This window comes from Artemia sp. Qi Xiang Cuo, chromosome 5, assembly GCF_049724085.1.
Source record: "Artemia sp. Qi Xiang Cuo chromosome 5, ASM4972408v1, whole genome shotgun sequence".
Taxonomy (NCBI): domain Eukaryota; kingdom Metazoa; phylum Arthropoda; class Branchiopoda; order Anostraca; family Artemiidae; genus Artemia; species Artemia sp. Qi Xiang Cuo.
The window spans coordinates 26195935-26220263 of NC_142798.1; the positions used below are offsets into that span (position 1 = coordinate 26195935).

At 33.1% G+C, this 24329-nt stretch overlaps 1 protein-coding gene across 2 annotated transcripts in view; it reads left to right on the top strand.

The window, feature by feature from the left end:
* The window catches only part of LOC148951983 (uncharacterized), a 583729-nt gene that overhangs the window by 340630 nt on the left and 218770 nt on the right, over positions 1-24329 (top strand). For both annotated transcript variants that reach the window (XM_089089456.1, XM_089089457.1), the window contains exon 8: positions 6987-7168. In XM_089089456.1, coding sequence (XP_088945582.1) covers positions 6987-7168 — 182 coding nt within the window. The remainder of the gene's footprint in view (positions 1-6986; positions 7169-24329) is intronic.

A 24329-nucleotide genomic window follows, 5' to 3' on the forward strand; every position in this document is an offset into this window, starting at 1 on the left:
TCTCACGATATTCTATGACTAATGGGTTGATACGATCACCACTGGGGAAAAAAAAAAAACAACAAAAAACAAATAAACACGCATCCGTGATCTTTCTTCTGACAAAAAATACAAAATTTCACATTTTTACAGATAGGAGCTTGAAACTTCTATAGTAGGGTTCTCTGATACGCTGAATCTGATGGTGAGATTTTCATTAAAGTTCTATGACTTTAAGGGGTTGTTTTCCCCTTTTTTTCGAAAATAAGGCAAATTTTTTTCAGACGCGTAACTTTTGATGGGCAAGATTAAACTAGATGAAACTTATATATCTGAAATCAGCATAAAAATCTTATTCTTCTGATGTATCTATTGGTATCAAAATTCCATTTTTTTTAGTTTCGGTTACTATTGAGCCGGGTCGCTCCTTACTTACAGTTCGTTACCTCGAACTGTTTGATAATTTGCCTGAAAATAATTTGCACTTTACTTTTATAACAAAAAACAATTAACCATGTATTGTCAGTTTTATATAAGTATTCTGATATATATTCCTTATAGTCTCAAAACTTCTTTATTTGTTGAAAAAGTTTTTTATATTAATTTCCGTTCATTTTTTATAGACAATCTCTTTGAAAAAAGAAAACATTTTATATCTTTTTATTTTTTTCTATTAGAATGCTTAGTTTTTACTTTCAAGATGATTTAACTTTATTTCTACTAACTTTTGGTTTAATGAGGCTCTTTACTTTTCTTTAAAAAACTTATGTTTCCCATTAACAAATACTATCTGTAAGTAATTAGATAAAAACAACAAGTTCTTCAACTGAAAGTAAGGAGCAACATCAAACATTAATACGAACTGAAATTATTACGTATATGAAAGGATTTGCCTCCTCCTCAAGACCTCGCTCTTTGCGGTAAAGTTTTTTAAATAAAGTTGTTTTTTTAACAATTTTAAAGCAAAGCTTAGGCCTATTCTTCTAATTAAACGGCCAGTGTGTTTCAGGAATCGTTCTTAAAGAATAAGGACAAGAAGTCAAAACGTTAGTGTAAAGAGCAAGGTTTTGTGGAAGGGGCAATTCCTTTCATATGCTTATTAATTCCTGGACTTCTTAAGTTTTGATGATGCTCCTTACTTTCAGTTGAAAAAACTTGTTTTTTTCTAAATTTAATTTCTGATTGTTTTTAAATAATACCTGGAAATCCAGCTCTCTCTCTCCATAAATAATTCCGGCACTTGTATGTTATACGCCACTCACTCAAGTTTACGAGGTATAAAACTCGATAATACACCGGTTTCTTCGTTGCTTTAGAAACAATTTTGGACACTATATTTGCACATTAAGGGGGGGGGCGAAAAGTATAGCGGGTCTGCAAGGAAAATGTGTTAGGTACAATTATTCTGCATATATGAAGGAAGAATTGTTTTCTGACTTCAAGCTGTCCAAATACTTTACCCACCTCCCTTATGTGCACATATAGAACCCAAATTATATATTTCCCATCTATTATGTCTCTTGTCTTTTTCTTGTCTCGTGCTAAGCTGAAAGAAACTAACGAAGAAACCGGTTTGCTCTCGAGTTTTACACAGCGTAAGCTTGAATGGATGGCAAATAATGCGCAAGTACCGAAATTCCTCCCCCCCCCCCTACGGAAAAAACTCAAATAAAATTCTCAAATTTGGAGAGCCTTATTTTCCACGGGGGGGGAGGCATTTTCCCCGGGGTTTTTTTCCGGGAAGGGGTATTTGCCGTGGGAATTTTCCGCTGGGGGTACTTTCAGAGGGGGGGTAATCACCGGGGGGGGGGGAGGTAAGCACCGGCCACCAATTCTTACAAACCGAATGAAACAAAAATTTAAGCGGTAAGAATTCCTGGCAAAAAGATCAAGTCCTGCAATGTATCATGTTTTAAATGATTAGGTATTAAACATTAATACAGTATGCCTACAACCAAAAATAGCACAAGAAAACAAAAATTAAACTTATGATTCGGTTTTAAAAATAATTCTTCTTCTCTAGAAATTCAATTTCAAAACCCAAATTCTAACTTCCAACTGAACGCTTCATACTTCCGTGAAACCACTTCAAGTATAATTCTTGACTAATGTTTGTGCTTGTCTGGATTGTCTGGACTCTAAAATTATCTTGACCACGAATGATGTAAATGTGAAAATGTTAAAGCATTCGGAATACTAGATTCAGGTCGTAATGGTTTAAACTAAATTCAGGAAAATGATACTTCTGTGAACATATGAAGAACCGGTTATACTTAAATTGTATCAGTCTGGTTCTTATGCAAAGTAACACAGAAGACAAAAATTAACGGACAAGAGATTAGTTATAAATTATGGTATGTAAAATAATATTTGCTAGGGATGACACCATGATTGGGTGATTTTCGAGAAAATTTCAGGGATTCGGGGAGAAAAAAATATTTCAGGGAAACACATAGATTTTCGGGGAAATCACCGAAAATTCGGGAATAGTGGAAGCCCTGGTTAGAAATCCTTCTGCAAAATAACTTGGCGAACAAGACAAGTTAGCAGAAAAAAGGTTGTGTGGATACTAGTTAGCAAGAAAATAAGAACTTGGTGAACAAAGAAAGTTTACTAAAATTTAGTTTGCAGAAAAAATGACACTTATTATAGTTTGACTATGGTAAAGTGGGAGTTATTAACTAACTGTGTTGTGGATAAAATGTGATTAAAAAAGTATGAGAAATTAATAGTGTATTTTAATATTATAGTACAAAAAAGAACAACATTTCACTTGTGTTTGATAAATTTCAAGCAGTCACTATTGTTTGAAAATAGGGATTTATACTCTTTTCTTTTTGAAAATTCAGTATATTTTGCTCCATGTATGAAAGTTCATGTGTTTGGATAATGTGGAATTCTGAGTAACTTCCGTAGTACACATCTTATATTTATACTTTTTTTTCCAGTATGAAATCTAATATGTAAATAATTCAAATTCTGTGAAAATACATCGCTTCGTATCTTACATTTGCATGGATTTTCTCCTCTATGAATCTGAGAATTCTTTCTCCTGAGTATTTGATTTCCATCGTTTTAAATGATTTCCATGCCGTTTTCAGTACTACACATATTTTAGTGGTCATTTCAACGTATTGGCTTCTATACATCTATTCTAAATCTAGCTGAGAATAACCCTCTACATTTGAATTATTTTGAAATTTGGTAATAAATTATTTTAATATTTTATTCGAAATGTTTTATAAATATGTTTTAAAATAAACAAATTGTCTATGGTAATTCTGATTAAATAAATGTTAGCTCTGATTCACTAAATCGTATGATAGTTCTGATTCACTAGGGTCCCGGTGAGATGAGCCAATAAGGGGGAAATGTCTCCAGAAACATCTAAAAAGTATTAACAACAACTCTGATCTACTAAAATGTTGACTATGAATGTCCTCAAAAAGGAAATGTAGCCTAAGGTAGTATCTTAAGTAATACATGAGAGCAGAATATATCTTATGAATGCAATTAATGGTTGATGATAGCTCTACGTTGCTGAATTTTTTATTTTGTGATAGACTCAAATACTGATGTGCAAGGTAAACAATTTCAATAATCTCAAGGAAAAGTAGTAAATAAGATACAAAAGCAGAATAAGTCTTATGAATGTAGCTAATTGATTCTAATATTTGATTCTAATATTATATATATCATCTCAAAAATCCAAAAACATTCACTGACAACTCTGTTTGAAACAGATGGTTATGAATATTTTCAATCATGGAAATATAACTAAAGAAAGTGGATTGTGACATGGAGTTACCTTATTTCTCAGGACTGAGATCTAAACAATATAATGAATTACCTATGAGGTAATGAATTAAGAATATAGGAAATTCGTTCAAATTTGACAAATATCATCTCAGTTATTCAAAAGACTTCCACAGTCTTTTATTGAAAAGACTCTGATTTGCTAAAATGATAACTATGAATGTTATCAATCATGGAAATGAAACAAAAGAATGTGTATTGTATAATGGAGTTATCATATTTCTATACATTGAATTATAAATGTCTTGAACAACATGATATACTAACAATGGGAGAAGAGTGCATTTTATGAAAGCAATTAATTGCTTATTATAGTTCTGCCTTGCTGAATCTTGATTATGGGTAGTCTCAAACAAGGATGTGTAGTCTAAAAAGTGTCAATCAAGTCAAGTAAATTTATAAAATTACATATTAGAGTAGAACATGTCTTATGATTCCGCTTCAATCCCTCTAACATGACATATATGTCATCTAAAACATCCTGAAACTGTTACTGCGAACTCTAATTTGCTAAAGGATGACTATGAATATTTTCAAGCATGGAAATGTAACCCAAGTAAGTGTATTTCACTCTAATATTTCGTTTAGATCTTTTCAAACAAGCAAAAAATGTCTTCAATTAGTAAAATCCACTAAAATATAATCCTTGTGATCTACTTATACTTTTTCAATGTTAGCAGTTTAAAGATTTGGGGGTGCGCTCAAGCATAATGGTTTTTAGTTATATTTCATCATGTCTCATCGTGTTCTGTTACATTTAATTACTTAATTCAATGATTATGGAAACCGGTTACTGGACTGTCCCAAGTTAGACATCATCAGTTTCGAAATATCAATGGTTTTCCCAAACGGAACTAAGGAATGTTTTTTATATGTGGAGTACCCTCTATTGTATAGGAATAAAAATCTAAGCAAATTTTTGTGTCCAACCTTAATAGAATGCTAATAGTTTCCAGCCATGCAATGAAAGAGCGGCAAGGGACATGCAGTTGCAATGAATTATTTCATTTAAAAAAGATATAAAAATAAAAAATCGTGAAGTATGATCGCTGAGTCTTGAAGTTAAGAAAAGCTATAGAATTTATAATTATATATAGAATAAGAGTATTTCAATTCTAAAAATTATAATTTTGAAATATATTTATTTTTTAGTCTGAACTCCTCCAATCTAAATCATATAGTAATATTATGAAGCTCAGAAAAAATATTTAATTTAAAAAAAGCAGACAACTGAAAATCCCTTCATTTTGTTTGTGTTCTTTTCTATCGTTGGCTGAATTGGATTGAGTGAGTCATTTTAGGGGGTCAATTTTGGAGAGAAAACTAAAAATGTTGTGAATCAAAAATACATGAGATTTGCCTCATAGGCTAGCTTTGGAGACCTTTCGAAGATCTTATTTTTATATCTTTTAGGTTTAAATATTCCTCCCTACTTTGCTACGATTATCTAAACTAAAGATCTACGAAATTAGTTCAACATTCCACCCTTCAATAGTCTCTGAAAATTGCATCTCAGTATGTCGATCTAATTTTGAGATATTAAAATATATATTTTAAGTTTTTAAGCTGCTGTTTAGTTTCCTTTAAATATACAAACTAAAAACGTCTATAAAACTGGTTCAACATTCCCCTTCAGCAATATCTCGAAAGTCAGTCCAATTCTAAGATTTAAAAAAATGGCAAGTTGAGAATTCCTGCTTATAAAAAAAATGTAAAGTTGGTAATATCAAGCAAATTCAAGGAGCTAGCTCAAGGTTATTCATACAAAATTTCATTGTCGTTGTACTGAAAGTTTATGGGTATTATTTGGGCATGATGCTTACCCATTTTACGTCAAGGTCATTGCTATTCAAGGAGCTATCTCAATGTAAATCACACAAAAGTTTATTGCTGTGTACTAGAAATCACTTAACGATTTTAGGAGGGGAAACCGGTTATTTTTAGTTTTTGCCAAGCATTACCATGCCCCTTTGCATTTCTCACTCATCTGGATGTAATATACTAGGTACAGTTACAGCGGGTGTGGTTGTCCGTGAGTGCAATCATCTAGCCCCATTCATAACTGGCAAGCATTCCGGGTACCGTACAAGTCTTTGGGTGCAATTTTTTGGGTGAAATCATCCTGACACAAATAACCGTAGGTGCATCTGTCTGATCCACTATCAATTATACCTTTTTAAAAGAGCATACAAAACAGTATTAAGATTTTCATCTTCTATGGTCTTTATGTAGAAGTTTTATCTAAATATCTTGTCTACCAAAATGGCTTTCGTAAACTGTTATTTCACAGCAGCCAAGGTTGGATAAATGTAGGTCAAATTTCCTTAGAAGGAGAATTTAAAGTCGATTTAAACCTGCAAATCCATGGGAAATCTTCAAAATAGACGATATCTAGCATCTTTTCTAATTTTGATGTATTGACGCTGTCAATTTTTTTCTCCACAAAAAAATCATAAGAATTTTTACGATCTATTAAACCTAACATTTTTTCCCACTATTCAGCCAATGAATTTCGATATAAAACTTCTATTCAGATTACTTTATCTAGAAGAAAAGTTCATATAAAGTTTTATTTGTCTTAGTTAAGAAGACTCTGGAAGAAGGCTTTCGGACTCTGGGCTTTAACAGACTGTAGTGGATTATGTAATAAAATTGTTTCACCCTTAATTTCTAGTTGACTTCTCGAGATGCATGTTACTGAGTAGAATCAGGGCGTAGTCTCTTGAGGATGATGAAGTTTTTACTTATGTGTTTTAGTGCTTTTAATAAAGATGGTCTTGGAGCCAAAGTATCCCTCCACCATTTTAGAGCCCTTTGTCTAAATCTAAAAAGGGCTCCATTTAGATATCTCAGAGACTGACAATCCTAACAATTTAAGTACCTAACAATGTGACAATTGCCTTGCACACAAAAAGCGAACTTTCGAGAATCGGTCGTTCCTGGAACTACAGTCAGAAATAATATTGTCTTGACTGTAGCCAAGTCAAGCAAAATAGCTATAGTGAGCTATCGCAGCCCAGGGTCCGAGCACAGTCGTGCTTATAAGGATACTAAAAGTTAAATTAGGCCTACGAACCCCAAGGAGATACTTTACCGAACACTTGCAGTTCGGAGTTGTTACAAGTGTTGTACCCAACACTTGCAGCTCAAATTCTTATTGTGATGAAATAATTCTAATTCCTTTTTTTCAGAATCTTCAGCTAAATTAGTGGGATCCCAAGAGCTGCATACCAGTCATGGCAACAAATTGCAGTCAGTTACAGTTCCCAACAGAGACGAAGATTTTGATAATAACTTACCAAGTATAATTAGAGTGGTTGCTGGAACTACAGCATATCTTTCCTGTAAACCTAAGGCTTCCAAGAACAAAACGGTAAGTTTAATAATGGTCTTTCCCATAAAAACAGTGCATTGGTTCCTCCTAAAAATCATTGACAAGAAATTAAGGAATAGTATCGTCATCCGCGAAAAGGCCGTTTAAAGACGAGTCGCTGAGAGTAGTGTGGACATCAAACGGTTAAAGGTAATGAACACCAAGTAAAGAGTGATGTCGTTCATAGTAAGCAAGACTCCAAAAAAAAAAATTAAGTTTCAAAAAATTTTATGGAGTAAGAAAGCTTATTTTTTATACTTATTCCAAATATGCTGCGTTTTTTTGTTATAAATTTAAGAATCAAAATTTAAAATTATATTGAAATTTACATATTTTTGCAAATGAGCGGAAAACCCATACAAAAAAGGGGAAATGGTTCTTCTTAGTGTAAATTATATAAATGTCTATATTTGTACCAAATAGGTGGACTATGATTCGAAATGAAGATTTTTCGGGTGGATTTATCAGACTCTTACCTACATTTTATACGGTACAGGAACCATTCGATCTTCATATGGCCAAAAAAAACTCAGAAATAGTCGATCAGTTAAAAACCATCAAAAACCTAGCATTTTCAGAATATAACGCTCTGCGGTAGCTACTTTTGCTCCTCAATGCATATTTTCTTCATATAAGATACTAAATTGTATAAACAGTAATTTGACAGTTATATTTGAGTGGCATTCATTTGAAACATAATAATGATATTCAGAAAAAAGAGATTCGAAAAAAGATATGAAAGAAAGGGCATGTAAGAACCTCTATTTCAGCTGAAATAAAGCGAAATATATTGAATTCTACACAGAGGAGCCAATATTAGGTACAAAGTTTCTAACTCTTTCGTACCCAGTTTTATACTTATAATAATAAAGCAACTAGAAGTGTGAAGAAAAATAAAAATTTAGCGTTTAGTCTTTTGTGAGAATTGCAGAAAAATTGCCCCCCCCCTCCAACAAGAATTTGAAGTCATCTTCCCACCTCTCCCCCAACATCACTGTCCCTGAAAGCTTTTGCTCACTCCCCCAGCTGTGAGACAAATCAGGATGGACTTGCCAAAACTATAATTCTATAAATAATCATTTACAAGAGAAAAGATACCCCCTCCCTTTACATCAAATATTGTATGCACCTGCACGCCGAATAAATATTTAATATAATTTTTTCTCCATATATGAAAAAATACCGGTAAATAGATATACTCTGAGAATAGAAAAAGTCAGTCTCGAACGTGTAACCTTAGGATCGTGATTTTAAATTTTCTGAGCCAGCTACGCGTGATATTTGGTTTCACAGCTTTTTGCAGCAACTTACAAAAATAAACATGTATAGTAAGAGATACAAATATGACATTGTGGCAAGGCTCGCTTTTGGCTCTAGTTCCAATAATTAAATAAAAAAAAACAAGTTTTTTAAACTGAAAGTAAGGAGCGACATTAAAACTTAAAACGAACAGAAATTATTCCGTATATGAAAGGGGCTGTCCCCTCCTCAACGCCTTGCTCTTTATTCTAAGGTTTTTTATTGTTTTAAAAAATAAAGATGTGAGACAAAGTCAAAATTTAGCGTAAAGCGCGCGGCGTTGAGGAGGGGACAGCCCCTTTCATATACGGAATAATTTCTGTTCGTTTTAAGTTTTAATGTCGCTCCTTACTTTCAGTTTAAAAAACTTGTTTTTTTTATTTAATTTCTGATCGTTTTTTAGTTAATGCAGCTTTTATTTGTATAAAAATTTTACTTTTCTTTTGCTAAATGGATGTCTTTACAAATTAACTTACGTAACTAACTTCTATATTCGTATATTTTTCTTCTGGCAAAAAATACAAAGTTGCAGATTTTTGCAGATATGAGCTTGAAACCTATGTAATAGGGTTTTCTGATACGCTGAATCTGACGGTGTGATTTTTATTAAAAATTGTTCACTTGTAGGGGATGTTTCCCCCCCTCTTTAAAAAATCGGGTGAATTTTCTCAGGCTCGTAGCCTTTGATGAGTAATACTAAACTTAATAAAATTTATATATTTAGGATCAACATTATAAGCCCATTCTTTTGATACATTTATTGACATCAAAATTTTGTTTTTAAAAGTTTTGATTACTATTGAGCCGTATCGCTTGTTTTTTTATTGTTTTTTTTTTTATTACGTATATGTTATTACGTATATGAAGGGGTTCTCCCCTTATTCAATACCACGCTCATTAAGTTAAAAATTAAAAAAAAATTTGATTAAGAAACCCCAGAATCACAAAGGCCGTTTAATTAGAAGATAGAGCTCTTTTTAAAGCAATAAAAAAAAACTGTAGCGTAAAGAGCGAGGTACTGACTTGGGGGAGAACCCCCTCACATACGTTATAATTTCTGTTCGTTTTAAGTTCTAATATTCCTTCTTACATTTCAGTTGAAAAACTTGTTTTTTTTATTTAATTTCTGATCGTTTCTTAAATAATGCTTGGAAATCCGGCGCCCCCTTCATAGAAATGTCCCTTACCCCAAAGAAAAATCCTCCACGGAAATATTCTCCAGAGTAACCCCCTCTTCTAGCCCCCCCCCCCTCCAGAAAAAATCCTTCCTGAAAATGGTTGTATACTTCCCAATAACCAATAAATAATGCTGGCAAGTCCGGCGCCCCCTTCATGGCAATTGCGCTTCCCCCATGAAAACTTCCTTCCTTAAAAGGTCCTCCAACATAACCACCGACCCACCCTTCCCTCCCACTACCAGAAAAAAAACCTCCTGAAAACTTCTGTATACTTCCCTATAACCAATACTATATGTTAACATTGGGTAAAGTTCATAACTTTTAGCCCTCCCTCTGGGAACTTCGGGGGATTAAGTCATCCTAAAAGACATATTTATCATATTTTTGACCATGCTGAACAAAATGGCTAACCCAAAATTTTGATCGAGTGACTTTGAGAAAAAAATAAGCGCGGGAGGGGGCCTAGGTGCCCTCTATTTTTTTTGGTCACTTAAAACGGGCACTAGAACTTTTAATTCCAGTTTCAATGAGCCCTCCCATGATATTTTAGGACAACGGGATCGATAAGATCACCCCTGGGGAAAAAAAACAAACAAACAAACAAACAAACAAATAAACACGCATCCGTAATCTTTCTTCTGGCAAAAAATGTAAAATTCCACATTTTTTTAGATAGGAGCTTGAAACCTCTACAGTAGGGTTCTCTGATACGCTGAATATGATGGTGTGATTTTCATTAAGGTTCTATAACTTTTAGGGGTCTTTCCCCCTTTTTTTGAAAATCAGCCAAATTTTCTCAGGCGCGTAACTTTTGATGGGTAGCACTAAACTTAATGAAAGTTATATATTTGAAATCAGCATTGAAATTTGATTCTTTTGTTATATCTATTGGTATCAATAACCCGTTTTCTAGAGTTTCGATTACCATTGAGCCGGGTCACTCCTTACTTACAGTTCGTTACCACGAACTGTTTGATTAGCTCATAACAGTAGTCCTTTCTAAGCCTAAAAGGTGTAGAAAAGAATCATTACTTTTTTAATGAGTATTTTGGTGAAGCAACCCACCACACCTATTCAAGTTGAGTCGTCCTTTGTTAGAATTCTCTAGTAGTTTTGAGTTAGGTGCGGCTTTTAAGAAATAAATTTATCTGAAATTTAAATGCCAGTAATGAAAGAAGAAAAAGAAAAGAAGAAAAGGGAATAAGTTTTTTAAGCTTTCGTCATGAATGTCAGGTCTAAACCTGAGATGAAAGAAATGACGGAACACGGAACGCAAAAGAAGGAAAAAATTTTAGAACTTAAATTAAGGGAAATAAAGCGGAAGAATGTTCATACTTCTAATATTTGGCTAGTAGCGACAAGGTATCCTCTGAGCAGCCAAAAAATCCTACAGAGTAAAACGAAGAGCTAAAAAGCAGCTAATGCTTGAAACTAAGAAGTAATAAATCAACAAATAAATATAGCAAAACAACAATGAATTAAAAAGGAATTTTAGATAAAAAGCAATGAATTCTTATCAAAGGTTAAAAAAAACTAGAAACTCTTCTTTAGCCCAAAGGTTAAAAAAGCAGTAGTAACCGAAACTCCAAAAATCGGAACTTTGGTATTAACAGATGTATCAAATGAATTAGTTGGTTACGCTGTTTCCAAATAAATAAGTAACCCATAATAAAATAAGTAAGTTTAGTGTAACCCATCAAAAGCTACGAGCCTGAGAAAATTAATTTACATGATTAAAAAAAAGGAGAAACATCCCCTAAAAGTGAAGGAATTTTAATGAAAATCATACTATCAGATTAAGCGTATCCGAGACCCCTATTGTAGAAGTTTTAAGCTCCCATCTGCAAAAATGTGGAATCTTGTATTTGTTTTTATCAGAAGAAAGATTACGGATGCGTGTTTTTTTTTTTTTTTTTTTTTTTTTTTTCCCAGGGGTAATCGCATCAAGCCAATAGTTCAACAAAAATGGCCAGAATCAAATTTTCGGAATACGTTAAATGAATAATATTTTTGCAGAACAGATTCGAAACAGAGTTTTGGAATATCAATAAAATTTAAAAATGAACTTGATTTGTTTACTTCGCCTCAATCAATTGGTACTCAAATTGTGGCTAATGATCCGCAACTCAGATAAATAGATTTTTATTATTATTCCATGTTGAAACTGCAATTTGCCGATGTTGCAACTATAGATATTTAAAAGTCAACCGATTCTTAGAAACGAGTAGGGAGGGGAGGGGTAAGCAAAATTAATTTTTCACGACTAGTATCAAACAGTTTGTGGTAACGAACTGTAAGTAAGGAACGACCCTTTTTAATAAGTTTCGGCTTAATAGTAACCTAAACTCTAAAAAACGGTATTTTGATACCAATAGATACATCAAAAGAATCAAACTTTTATTCTGATTTGAAATATATAAGCTTCATAAAGTTTAGTCTTGCCCATCAAAAGTTACGCGCCTGAGAAAATGTGCCTTATTTCCAAAAAAAAGGGAAACATACCCTAAAAGTCATTGAACTTTAATGAAAATCACACCACCAGATTCAGCGTATCAGAGAACTCTACTATAGAAGTTTCAAGCTCTTATCTGTAAAAATGTGGAATTTTGTATTTTTTGCCAGAAGAAAGATCACGGATGCGTGTTTATATGTTTTTTCCCCCAGGGGTGATCGTATCGACAAATTGGTCCTAGAATATTGCGGGAGGGCTCATTCAAACGAAAATTAAAAGTTCTAGTGGCCTTTTTAAGTGACCAAAAAATGGAGGGTAACTAGGCCCCCTCCCACGCTCTTTTTTTCCAAAATCACCTGATCGAAATTTTGAGATAACCATTTTGTTCAACATGGTCGAAAAGTACAATAACTATGTGTTTGATGATGAATTAATCCCCCACAGTCCTCGGGGGAAGGTCTGCAAGTTATTACCTTTGCCCAATGTTTACATATAGTATTGGTTATTGGGAAACATACATAAGTTTTCAGGGGGGATTTTTTCTGGTAGTTAGGGAAGAGGGTCGGTGGTTACTTTTGGGGATCTTTCCACGGAGGAAGTTTTCATGGGGGAAGGACATTGCTATGAAGGGGCACCGGATTTTCCAGCATTATTTAAAAAACGATCAGAAATTAAATAAAAAAAAATAATTTTTTCAACTAAAAGTAAGGAGCAACATCAAAAATTAAAACGAAAAAAAATTGTTACGTATATAATTGGGTTCACCCCCTAGTCATTACTTCGTTCTATACGCCAAAGTTTTTTGTACTTTCATTAGATCTATTTATTCTGATTAACGGCCTTTGTGATTAAGGGTCATTCTTAAAGAATTGGAACAAAATTTGAACCTCAGCGTAAAGAGCAAGGTATTTACTAGGCGGAGGACCTCCTAATATACGTAATAAAAATATACGAATATAGAAGTTCGTTACGTAAGTTACGTCAGATCAAAAGTTCGAGAAAGCCATTTAACCAAAAATAAAGTTAAATAAACATGCAAATTACGTTTTAATTATTCCTGTACGGTGAGCCAAAATCAAAGCTGCAATTAATTGAAAAACGTTCAGAAATTAAATAAAAAAACAAGTTTTTTTTTAACTGAAAGGAAGGAGCGACATTAAAACTTAAAACGAACAGAAATTATTCCCTGAAAGGGACTGTCCCCTCCTCAACGCCTCGCTATTTACGCTAAAGTTTGACTCTGTCTCGTAGTTTTATTTTTTAAAACAATAAAAAACTTTAGAGTAAAGAGCGAGGCGTTGTGGAGGGGACAGCCCCTTTCACACACGGAATAATTTCTGTTCGTTTTAAGTTTTAATGTCGCTCCTTACTTACAGTTAATTTTTTTTTATTTAATATTAGGAGAAATGAAGGGTGGCACTCATGAAAAGTACTAACCGTCTGCCAATGACGTCTTTTCGAGTGCAATTTTAAGGGGAATTTCTAAGTAAGGTGAAAAAGCTGGTTTTCGCTATGGTAGTCTTAAGGCACTTGTTCATAAACTGCTGGACTCTTGTAATTCATTATTTATGTTTTTTTTAACGTAAAAAAACAACTGAAGAACAAGAAGTTTAAGAAAGAAAAAACAGCACAGGCATCCATTTTTGAGTCGATTTTGCTCTTTAAAAACAGAGATATCCCCTTATGAAAATTTAAACATATTCTAAAGACTTTAAAGCAGCTGAAAACAAAAAACTACTAAAATTCCTTAGCAAATCAAAGCCGAGTTTAGATCTGGTTCACTAAACTTGAAATAACAAATAGCCTTACATAATTAAAGGAAATCGGGAAAATATAGTTAATTAAAAACATTACTAAGTTTCTAATAAAATTTATGGATATGTAATTACTGAATTGATTAGCTTGAAATTAATTAAAAAAGGTTATTTTACATTTTTATCAACTTTGGACCCTTGCTGTATTTTTTTCAGGTCAAAAGTTTTAGTTTCTAATGCAAGTTTAACAATAATATTTGCCTTTTAAAACCAACCAACCGCTAGAACCCAGCACTCCGTCAGCCAGTAGACAACTTGATTCATAAAAGGGTTACCAACTTGAACACTTTTCGTGTGAAATGCACTCTTTTTCGCCTCAGAGGGAATACGGAAGAGTCAAAATCACTCTTTTTGGGTATTAATTTTCATTCACTTTGAACGTCAGCAGTTGGCAACTTTGTCAGAAGTGTAATCAAAGAGTTTGTGGTAACGAACTGCAACTAAGCAGCAACCCGGCTCAATGGTAACTGAAACTCTAGAAAACGGGTTTTTGATACCGATAGATATAACAAAAGAATCAGATTTCAATGCTGAATTCAAATATATAATTTTCATAAAGTTTAGTGCTACCCAACAATAGTTAGGCGCCTGAGAATATTTGGCTGATTTTCAAAAAAAGGCGGAAAGACCCCCTAAAAGTTATAGAACCTTAATGAAAATCACACCATCATATTCAGCGTATCAGATAGCCCTAAAGTAAAGGTTTCAAGCTCCTATATAAAAAAATGTAGAATTTTGCATTTTTTGCCAGAAGAAAGATCATGGATGCCTGTTTATTTTTTTTTATTATTATTTTTTTTCCCCAGGGGTGATCGTATCGACCCAGTGGTCCTAGAATATCGTGGAAGGGCTTATTGGAACGGAAATTAAAAGTTCTAGTGCTCTTTTTAAGTGACCGAAAAAATGGAGGGCAACTAGGCCCCCTCCAACGCTCATTTTTTTCCCAAAGTCACCCGATCAAAATTTTGAGATAGCCATTTTGATCGGCATGGTCGAAAATATGATAACTATGTCTTTTAGGATGACTTATTCCCCCAAAGTCCCCGGGGGGAGAGCTAAAAGTTATGAACTTTACCCAATGTTAACATATAGTATTGGTTATTGGGAAGTATACAGATGTTTTCAGGAGGGTTTTTTCCTGGTAGTGGGGGGGGGGGCCGGGGGTTATGTTGGAGGATCTGTCCATGAAGGAAGTTTTCATGGGGGCAGGGAAATTGCCATGAAGGGGGCGCCGGACTTGCCAGCCTTATTTATTGGTTATTGGGAAATATACAGACATTTTCAGGAAGGATTTTTTTCTGGAGGGTGGGGCTGGAGGCGGGGGTTACTCGGGAGAATATTTTCGTGGAGGATATTTCTTTGGGGTAAGGGACATTTCTATGAAGGGGGCGCCGGATTTCCAAGCATTCTTTAAAAAACGATCAGAAATTAAATTTAAAAAAAAACAAGTTTTTTCCAACTGAAAATAAGAAGCAACATTAAAACTTAAAACGAACAAAAATTATTAAGTATATGAGGGGGTTCGCCTCCAAGTCGATACCTTGCTCTTTACGGTAAAGTTTTTTTTTAGTACTTTCAAAAGAGCTACCGTATCTATTCTAATTGAACGGCCTGTGTGATTCAGGGATTTGTGAATAAATTTTTTTTTTACTTTTAACGTAAAGAGCGTTGTATTGACTTAGGGGAGAACCCCCTTATATACGTAATAACATATACGTAATAAAAAAAAAATAAAAAAACAAGCGATACGACTCAATAGTAATCGAAACTTTTAAAAACGGAATTTTGATGTCAATAAATGTATCAAAAGAATGGGTTTATAATGCTGATTCTAAATATATAAATTTTATTAAGTTTAGTATTACTCATCAAAGGCTACGAGCCTGAGAAAATTTATCCGATTTTTTAAAGAGGGGGGAAACATCCCCATCAAGTGAAAGAATTTTAATAAAAATCAGACCGTCAGATTCAGCGTATCAGAAAACCCTATTACATAGGTTTCAAGCTCATATCTGCAAAAATCTGCAACTTTGTATTTTTTGCCAGAAGAAAAATATACGAATATAGAAGTTTGTTACGTAAGCTAATTTGTAAATTACGTCAGAACCAAATTTAGAGACATCCATTTAGCAAAAGAAAAGTAAAATTTTTATACAAATTTTGTTTACTTATCCAATGACGGTGAGCCAAAATAAAAGCTGCATTAACTAAAAAACGATCAGAAATTAAATAAATAAAAACAAGTTCTTTAAACTGAAAGTAAGGAGTGACATTAAAACGAACAGAAATTATTCCGTATATGAAAGGGGCTGTCTCCTCCTCAAAGCCTCGCTCTTTACGCTAAAGTTTGACTCTGTCTCACAACTTTATTTTTTTAAAACAATAAAAACTTTAGCGTAAAGAGCGAGGCGTTGAGGAGGGGACAGCCCCTTTCATATACGAAATAATTTCTGTTTGTTTTAAGTTTTAATGTCACTGCTTACCTTCAGTATAAAAAACTTGTGTTTTTTTATTTAATTAACCCAAGGAACATGGTTACCAACTTGAACACTTTTCATTTGTAATGCACTCTTTTATACGTCAGAGCTGTGACATTCTTTTTATACGCAAACAGTGACAGCCGTGCGCATGAAAGTGTTTTGATTTGCACTGATTTTGAGCAAAATCACTCTTTCTTGGCCTTGATTTACACTCTTTTTTGACATGAGCAGTTGGCAACCCTGATCCATATCTGGCTGGATATTCATCTGGAAAGATAAGATCTGTTGCTCTCTTCTCCTCTATAGATGAAAGTTTTCGGTTCAAAGATTAACTTTTTCAAATGCATTTTTAAAATCGTAAATCAGCTCTTCATCTCATTTACTTTTTCCTACTCCTCACTAAACACTTGAAAAAATCAGAGCAAACCAGTGAATATAAATGAGAGAAAATTACATAATAAGCAAAACCTTATAAAGTGTAGACCAATTTTCAGAGCGACAGCTTCCGAGGGAAAAAACACGATCTTTAAGCAAACTTACTTGAGATTCAGCTTACGACCCATACAAAAAGAACAGGAAATACAAATAAACCCACTGTTTTGATTAAACAAGGGAAAAGAAAACATATGTTTTCAAAGGAATTGATAATTATATTTTAGTTATAAGTTACTGCGGGATGAGGGTATGTTTAGCCAGAAATTCACCTCCTCAGCTCTGGTATATGTTCTTTGTGTCTTTGGCATAATTCTGTTGTCAGTAAATTAGTTGTTAGAAAACCAATTAAGGTCCTATAATAAGATGAATTTTAGAAAATTTTGAAAAAATAGGTATATTAACCGAAATTTGTAATAAATTAAGAGGGGTGTCGTTGAAAAATCGATATTTCCGGCCGGTTGGGCTGAAAGACTCTCTCTCCCCACGTAGGTACTCAGTAGTCGTTCTCCTGAATCTTTTCTATTCTTCCGAAAGACAAAAGAAGTAGAAATTTGTCCTGTGATTTAATTAAAGCATGAGATTTATTAGCAGATAAAAGAAAACTTTGGTGAGAGACAACTAATACTAATAATTTTTACAATTCATTAGACAACTAATTTGTTTATGTCTTATGTTGAAATACCTCTTGTTAATGTTGCAAAAAAATCATGTGATTTCTGCTCGTATTTTAAGTTTTCATTAAAAATATTTAGAACTCTTTAATAAAAGATAGAAAAAATCTGATTAAAACAAGTTCTAAAATTGCAACTTATTAAAGCTTTTAAAATAGGATATTATCGGATGAAAAAGGGAAAGCTAATGATTTATTTTAGGGATAATCACGTTTTGGAGAGGATTTGCTTAATTCTCTAAGACTGGCACAACAATAAACATTGAAAATATTGAAAAACTAAAAAAATTTAGCAGAAGAGCTAACGTTCAGTCCCTAGGAATTTTTCTAGTAATTAAGTGTTGCTTTTCTAGCTCTATCCATTTCCAAAAACTGGCCTTTGTCACTAATTCACCGTTACTTGCCAAGGTCATTTTTTCCCGTAGGAATATTGTTGAAAGCTGTATTTGCATTCGAGTATCAATTGTTGAAGTTTCTAGCTTTGTTTTCTGTCATGTTGCATATAATCAGTGACTTTTCTTTAAACTTGGCTATGCCTTAAAGTGGGCCGGCAGCCCACCCGAGAAATTCTTTTATATTTACTTGAATAATGTGAAATGTCATATTTGATGACTTTAGATTTTAAAAACACGAAGTTTTTATATATGTAATTTAAAGTGGCGTTTTTACTTCCAGGAGAAATGCTCAAAACTAATTAGTCTGGCTCAATTCAGGCCCTAAAAATTCCCTCACCTTTATTTTATATTTCTCACCATTCCCAGTAGCAAAAATTACAGCTTGCTTATGATTAATACATATATTGCCTTTACGATTCTGCTTGACAAAAAAATACTGTGCCAAAAATAGGATGAAATTTAGAATCAAGGCATTGAAAAGCCATTGAAAATTGGGATGGATTTGTGACTGCCAGACATATTTACAATTAATTTTTTTCTCTGCATATGCCAGTATAAATACAAAAAAATTCTTTGGTAAAACAAATGACAAACTTTGAAATATTCAGGATTTTTTAAAGAATTTATCTTGAAGGTATATTTTGCTTGGCTCCTAGATGATCGCCTTTTATTTATCATTCATGAAATTTTACCCATATTGCTTTTTATTTTAGCATTGCTATTGCACTGCCTACGATTAGTTCCAGGTTTTATTACTACGTGTTATTATTTATTCAAAGTTTTGGTGTTTTATCTAATTGTTTTTTTTTTGGTAATAGTAACTATCTTAAATAAAGGATATTTTAGTAAAATGGCACATCAGCATGTGTTCATTGTTGGGAGGATAGTGTTTCAGGGGGAAGAGTGCATGTTCAACCACCCAATACGAAGCCTTTGCTACTTTGAAAAAGGAAAATAAAGAAAGCATCGTCCAAATTACGAACTTTTCAGGAGGGAGAGAGATGAATGGAGGTGAAAGAGTCCCATGGCCTTAAGGGAAGTCTGATATTATTTTTTCCTCATTAAATGAACATTAGGCCACACGAATGTTCAAAATGTGCATTTTTGCCTTGGCTTAGTTTTAGTATCTAACTTGAATTCCGTTGACTTTCAATCTTATTTTTCTCTTCATTCTAATCTCTTTCCTGAGTTCTTCTCATTCTTCTGGCATTTTTGAATTATTTTGAGCTTTAAATTGGAAAGGTTTCGATTTTTTAATTCTTGTTACAAAAGAAAAAGGTAGAGGAGTGTTTTTTTTAAAATTTGAACACGAAGATAAATAATCGTTAATCGTACTAATGATGAAGAAATTATGTACCGTCAGTATATATTGAGGTGATTTAGACCCTTAGGCTCTTCGTCCACTCCATAGTCGAGTATAACCGGTTCGGTAGGTTTTGTCTTCGTCAAATGTATAGGTAGCATATGCTGTTTGACAGGCTTTTACCACGGACATTAAATCTACCCCAGTATTCCCTATTGCCTTACTACTCCTGAGTTCTTCTCATTCTTCTGACATTTTTCAATTAGATTGAGCTTTAAATTGGAAAGACTTCTATTTTCTAATTCTTGTTACACAAGAAAAAGATAGAGGAGTGTTTAATTTTTGAATTTGAACAAGAAGATAGATAATCGATAAGAAAAAAAAATACAAAAACTTTGACTTGATTTAAAACACTACTATTTACTTCGAAAACGAGGAGGATCTGTTGGCTGTCGCAAAAGAATGTTTCTTTGCACATAGTCCTAATATCTATTATTTAAGGCTTCAGCTTCCTGTATAAGTCTTTGGTATGGTACTTTCTGCAGACTTAGGGTTTTAATGTCTCAACTTCAGACAACAATTCTGCCACTATTTGATATCTGAAATTCCGCTTTACCTCCATATCCAAGCGTTGCATTGTGTTTTTTAGATTGAAAAATACACTGAAAATACTTCAGAAATTTGCGAAAACCCAGAAATTTCCAACTTTTAGGCAACTTTGGAGGCTTGCCTAATAAGAACAAGATATGAATTTTCACGGCAGTAATTGTTTTAGCTTAGTTTAGCATCTCATCAGTATGCATAGCGCTTTACTGTAAGTTTTATAGGGCTTTACTGAAAGCATTTATGAGTGTAGCAAATGTAGTTAATCGGTAATTCCAAGTGTTTTATTTAGCGAGTGCCTTTTAGAACATTTGGATATAAACTTCTATTGTTTGAAGGAAACGCGTGTCAATAAACTCTTCCATTCTTGAAGTACTACATAAGAAATACTTTATATTACATTCCAATTGCCCTTGTTTGTTAACTACTTCTCAAAGCAATGGGAAGAAAGAGTACAAGCATAAGGACTGGGGTATTGGGGGAGAGGGGGACAGCCTTCTCATATATAGACTATTTTCTGTTTGTTTTAGGTTTCTTATTTTCAAATGAAAATTTTATATTTAATATTTAAAGCGAAACTTTACACTGTGTAATGGATAATGAAAGGCCCATCCCTTAGAAGCTACACACCCTTCTCCTCCTAAGATGAGTTGCAATCATACCTGAGTGGTATCTGGACAGTGGTAGGGGCTTAATTGCAGAGATAAGTGGTAATAGAGGGATTTACAGAAGATTGAGGGGCAACACAGCTAAATATTCTTTTATTTTAAGGATGAATTTCGTCAATATAAACTATCCATAAGAAGACATAAAGAAATTGACTAAAGAGAAAAATTTTCTTTGTATGTGTGTTCAGTGTTTCTTTCCAGATATGGTACCATATGATTCTGAAATAAAATTATTCCCAATGATTGATGAGCAAAGAAGGATATGCTATACATAATGAAAAACATAATCTGGCACAGTTTCCAACAGCTTTATGTTAGATTGATTCCTCCTCTGATATTCTTCGATCACCGGCTGGACATGATCTCCCTTAGAAAGAAAAGCAATCAGTAAGAAATCGTGACCACCTTACTCGGAAACGCTGCTTCGTATTTTTGTTGATAGGGACTAGAAACCTCCATTAAAGGGTTCTCGGGAATGTAAAACTAATGATGTTGATTTCGCCCATTCTAAACCCTCTTTTTTGTGGGGGAGGGGGTGTTTCACCTTTTCAAAACTAGTATTTTTCTACTTATAACTTTTGACGGATATTTTCAAAATGAAAAATTTTTCCCTTTTATGTTTCTTTGGAAGCAAACGTCAAATTCTGTTTTTTAGAGTTTTGTTTTCTACTACCTAAGATACCTCTTGACATAAATTAAAAAGTATCGCTAATTAGATTAAATAATGTTTACCTTATGAAATAAAAGAAATAATTCAAAGTATAAAACTGAAAAAGATCACCCTATTCATAAGGTGGGGCGCAGTCTCGCCAAACCACTTCTTTTCACAATAAAGTGTAACCTCTAATATACTTAAAACATATTTTTGATAAGTTTCTATGATATTTTTTTTTTACTATGGACAAGGGGAAGATGTGCTGAGAAAGTCATACCGACAAAATTTGCTCTTGTAGCGAGAAAATAACATAAACACTTAAAAAAGCCTATAAAAGAAACTGAGTAAAATAATTTGATCGTTAGATTATTCATATTGACTAATTAAATTGTTTTTTTTAATTACTTTGATCAGGGCTCAACATTGGAAAATCCTGATTTTAGGGTATTCTCTTCCATCGACCTCTATGGAGTTGAGCATATAAATATAATATTTTATTTACACTTACAAAATTTCTGCAACAAGAGAGGAGCTTTTAAGTCCCCTCAGCATCTATATATACGGCTTAGTACAAACACATACATTAAAATGAAGTGAGGAAAGAAGATTAGTTCTAACCCCGTCTATACTGCTGTGAATGACCTTTAACAAAATACCCGAAAAATGCGGCATAAATTTTTACTTTTTGAGGTAAAAAACATCCCAAGCCCTCCCTCACCACCCCAAAAATACTAAGCAGCAGACATAATAAGTTTATATAACAAATTGCTAGTAAGGAGCGAATATTTTTAACAAAATAAAAAATTCAAAAACTTGTTGGATTATATACATGGTTATCAAATGAATTTTTTTAGAGAGTGATAAAATCGCATCGTCTTAGCTTTAGCTTGTCACATAAGCTTGACTTTCTACTCTTATCAGAGACAACGCTATAGTGTTCCATATAGTAAAGGCCATACGGCTCCAATGTGTGATTATTATTATTATTTTTTCCCAGAGGCACTTCATATGGAAGGGATTGTCGTATAAACTTCAAAGGGGGCTCATTCGATTGGAAATCGAAAGTTCTAGTGCCCTTTTTAAGGGTCAAAAGTGATTGGAAGGCGCTTTACTGAACTATATGCGTCTTGAACAGTCTTGGAAGGTATAAACAACATCAAATTGAATATTTGATGTATAATGATATTAATTGTTTAAAGATCCATCAGTTCAAGAATTTATTTCACTGTAATTTTATTTTTATTTTCAATGCTGTAAGGACTGGAAAAGAGAATGTTTGTAATATAATTCGTTTTCAATTAAGCGCCAATGACGCAGTAGGTTTTTGGTTTTTATTTACGGTTAAGGAAGGGGGCAGTATCCAAACTCTTGTTTGTAGTGAAACTATATGTGTCTTGAACAACTTTAGAAAGAACTAATAAATTAAACTGAAAATTTTATGCATAATTATATTAATTGCTGAAAGCTCATCAGCTTAAAATTTTACCGTAATTTTAATGTTTATTTTCAATATGAAATACAAAACAAAATATTTGGAATAAAATTGATTTTCAGTAAAGCGCCAATAACGCAGAAGGTTTTAGACTTTTACAGTGAGAGAATGAGGCGATACCCAAACTCTTGTTTGTAGTGATTTTTGTTCGTTTCAAGCTTGATTTGCCTATTCAATTTAAGTTTCACTCATTTTAAGATTTATTTATTCATTTAGGCTAGATTAATATCTATTGTATGTTCGTTTGCATTGGTTGTTTATTTAATTTCTGTTCGTTTTAAGTTTCATTTATACTTCAATAGCAAAATATTTTTTTGTTTTTAAGCTTGATTTTCATATTCAATCAAATCATTACTCACTTTAAGATATATTTAATCATTTATATTATTACTTGTTGTATGTTGTTTCCTATGATTGTTTTTTTAATTTCTGTTTGTTTTGGGTTTCATTTATTCTTTAATAGTAATTTCTGATCGTTTTGAGTTTGAATTTTGACAGGTATTTGTATCTGCTGAGCTTAAGTTTAAAATGACCTTAAGTTTTCTTTGAGAAACTTATTTTTAGAAAGTTTTTTAAAACTAATTTTACATAGAGGAAGGAAGGAATATTTGACATTGTCCATGATACTGCGCTGACAAAAAAAACGTAGTAAAGGGAAAAAATTGGCTTATGCTTTTTTTTACCTTATGGTATTTATTACTCTCTTATTGACTCTGCAGCAAACCTTTACTCAATGCATCCATTATGCCTGAATTTCTTAGGGTTTCACCGAATTTTTCAAAAACAATAATGTGTTTCAGTATTTAATTTTTGGAGTTAGGTACTCAAATCTCCAATCCAATGCATTTTCTGATGAAATCTAGAACACAAAATACAAACCGTTAACATTCGCTGACGCTAATTTTCGGAGGGATTTTGGGGAACTCATCTTTATTTTTTGGGGTATTCGTGGCTAGTGGAAGCAATTGCTTCCACTAGCCACGAATCAAGGAAAATCTTGCTCCCAGAGTCAAGGAAATATATTTTTGCATACAACAATTTTATTGTAATCGAGAATATTTACAAGGGCATTGAATGAAAAAAAGTTTGTCTTTTGGGTAAGATTTCTTTCTGTCTCCAGTGTTACACTTAATGGTAAAATTAGTCTTTTAGCCTTGCTTTCCCATTTCAAATACTCAGGTGATAGGATTGTTCGCACAGATTCTAGTCACAAAATACAAACTTTATGTACGAAATACATGATAGGAAAGCTTTAACCAGATCACGACAGTTCTGTTTTTAGCTTATAAAGTTATCTTTTATAAATTGAATGTGATTCTCCAGGGAAAACTAACTGACTCTAACCTTGTTGTTTCAATCTCTACCCCTTAAATTAGAAAAAAGTATGATTGAATTATTACATTATGAATCTAGAAGTTAAAGATTATAACGTAGCCATGGCTAAATTATGAACAAAAAAGAACTAGAAATAAGTCTGAATATAAGCATTCGAATGTCACAACAACTCTGAATAGACAACCGAATTAAAATAAAACAGCAACTGAAACAGACATAGGAGTTAAAAACACGGAGGGGGGGGCCCCAGACCCCCCTTTAATTTTTAGATTTTAACGACTTCACGCTTAATTTCGTATATTCATCATATGATTCCCCGTTATTCCTTTTAACTTGCTCCTCCTCCCCTAGAATGTTGTCCCGCTCAAACCAGTTCCTCCAT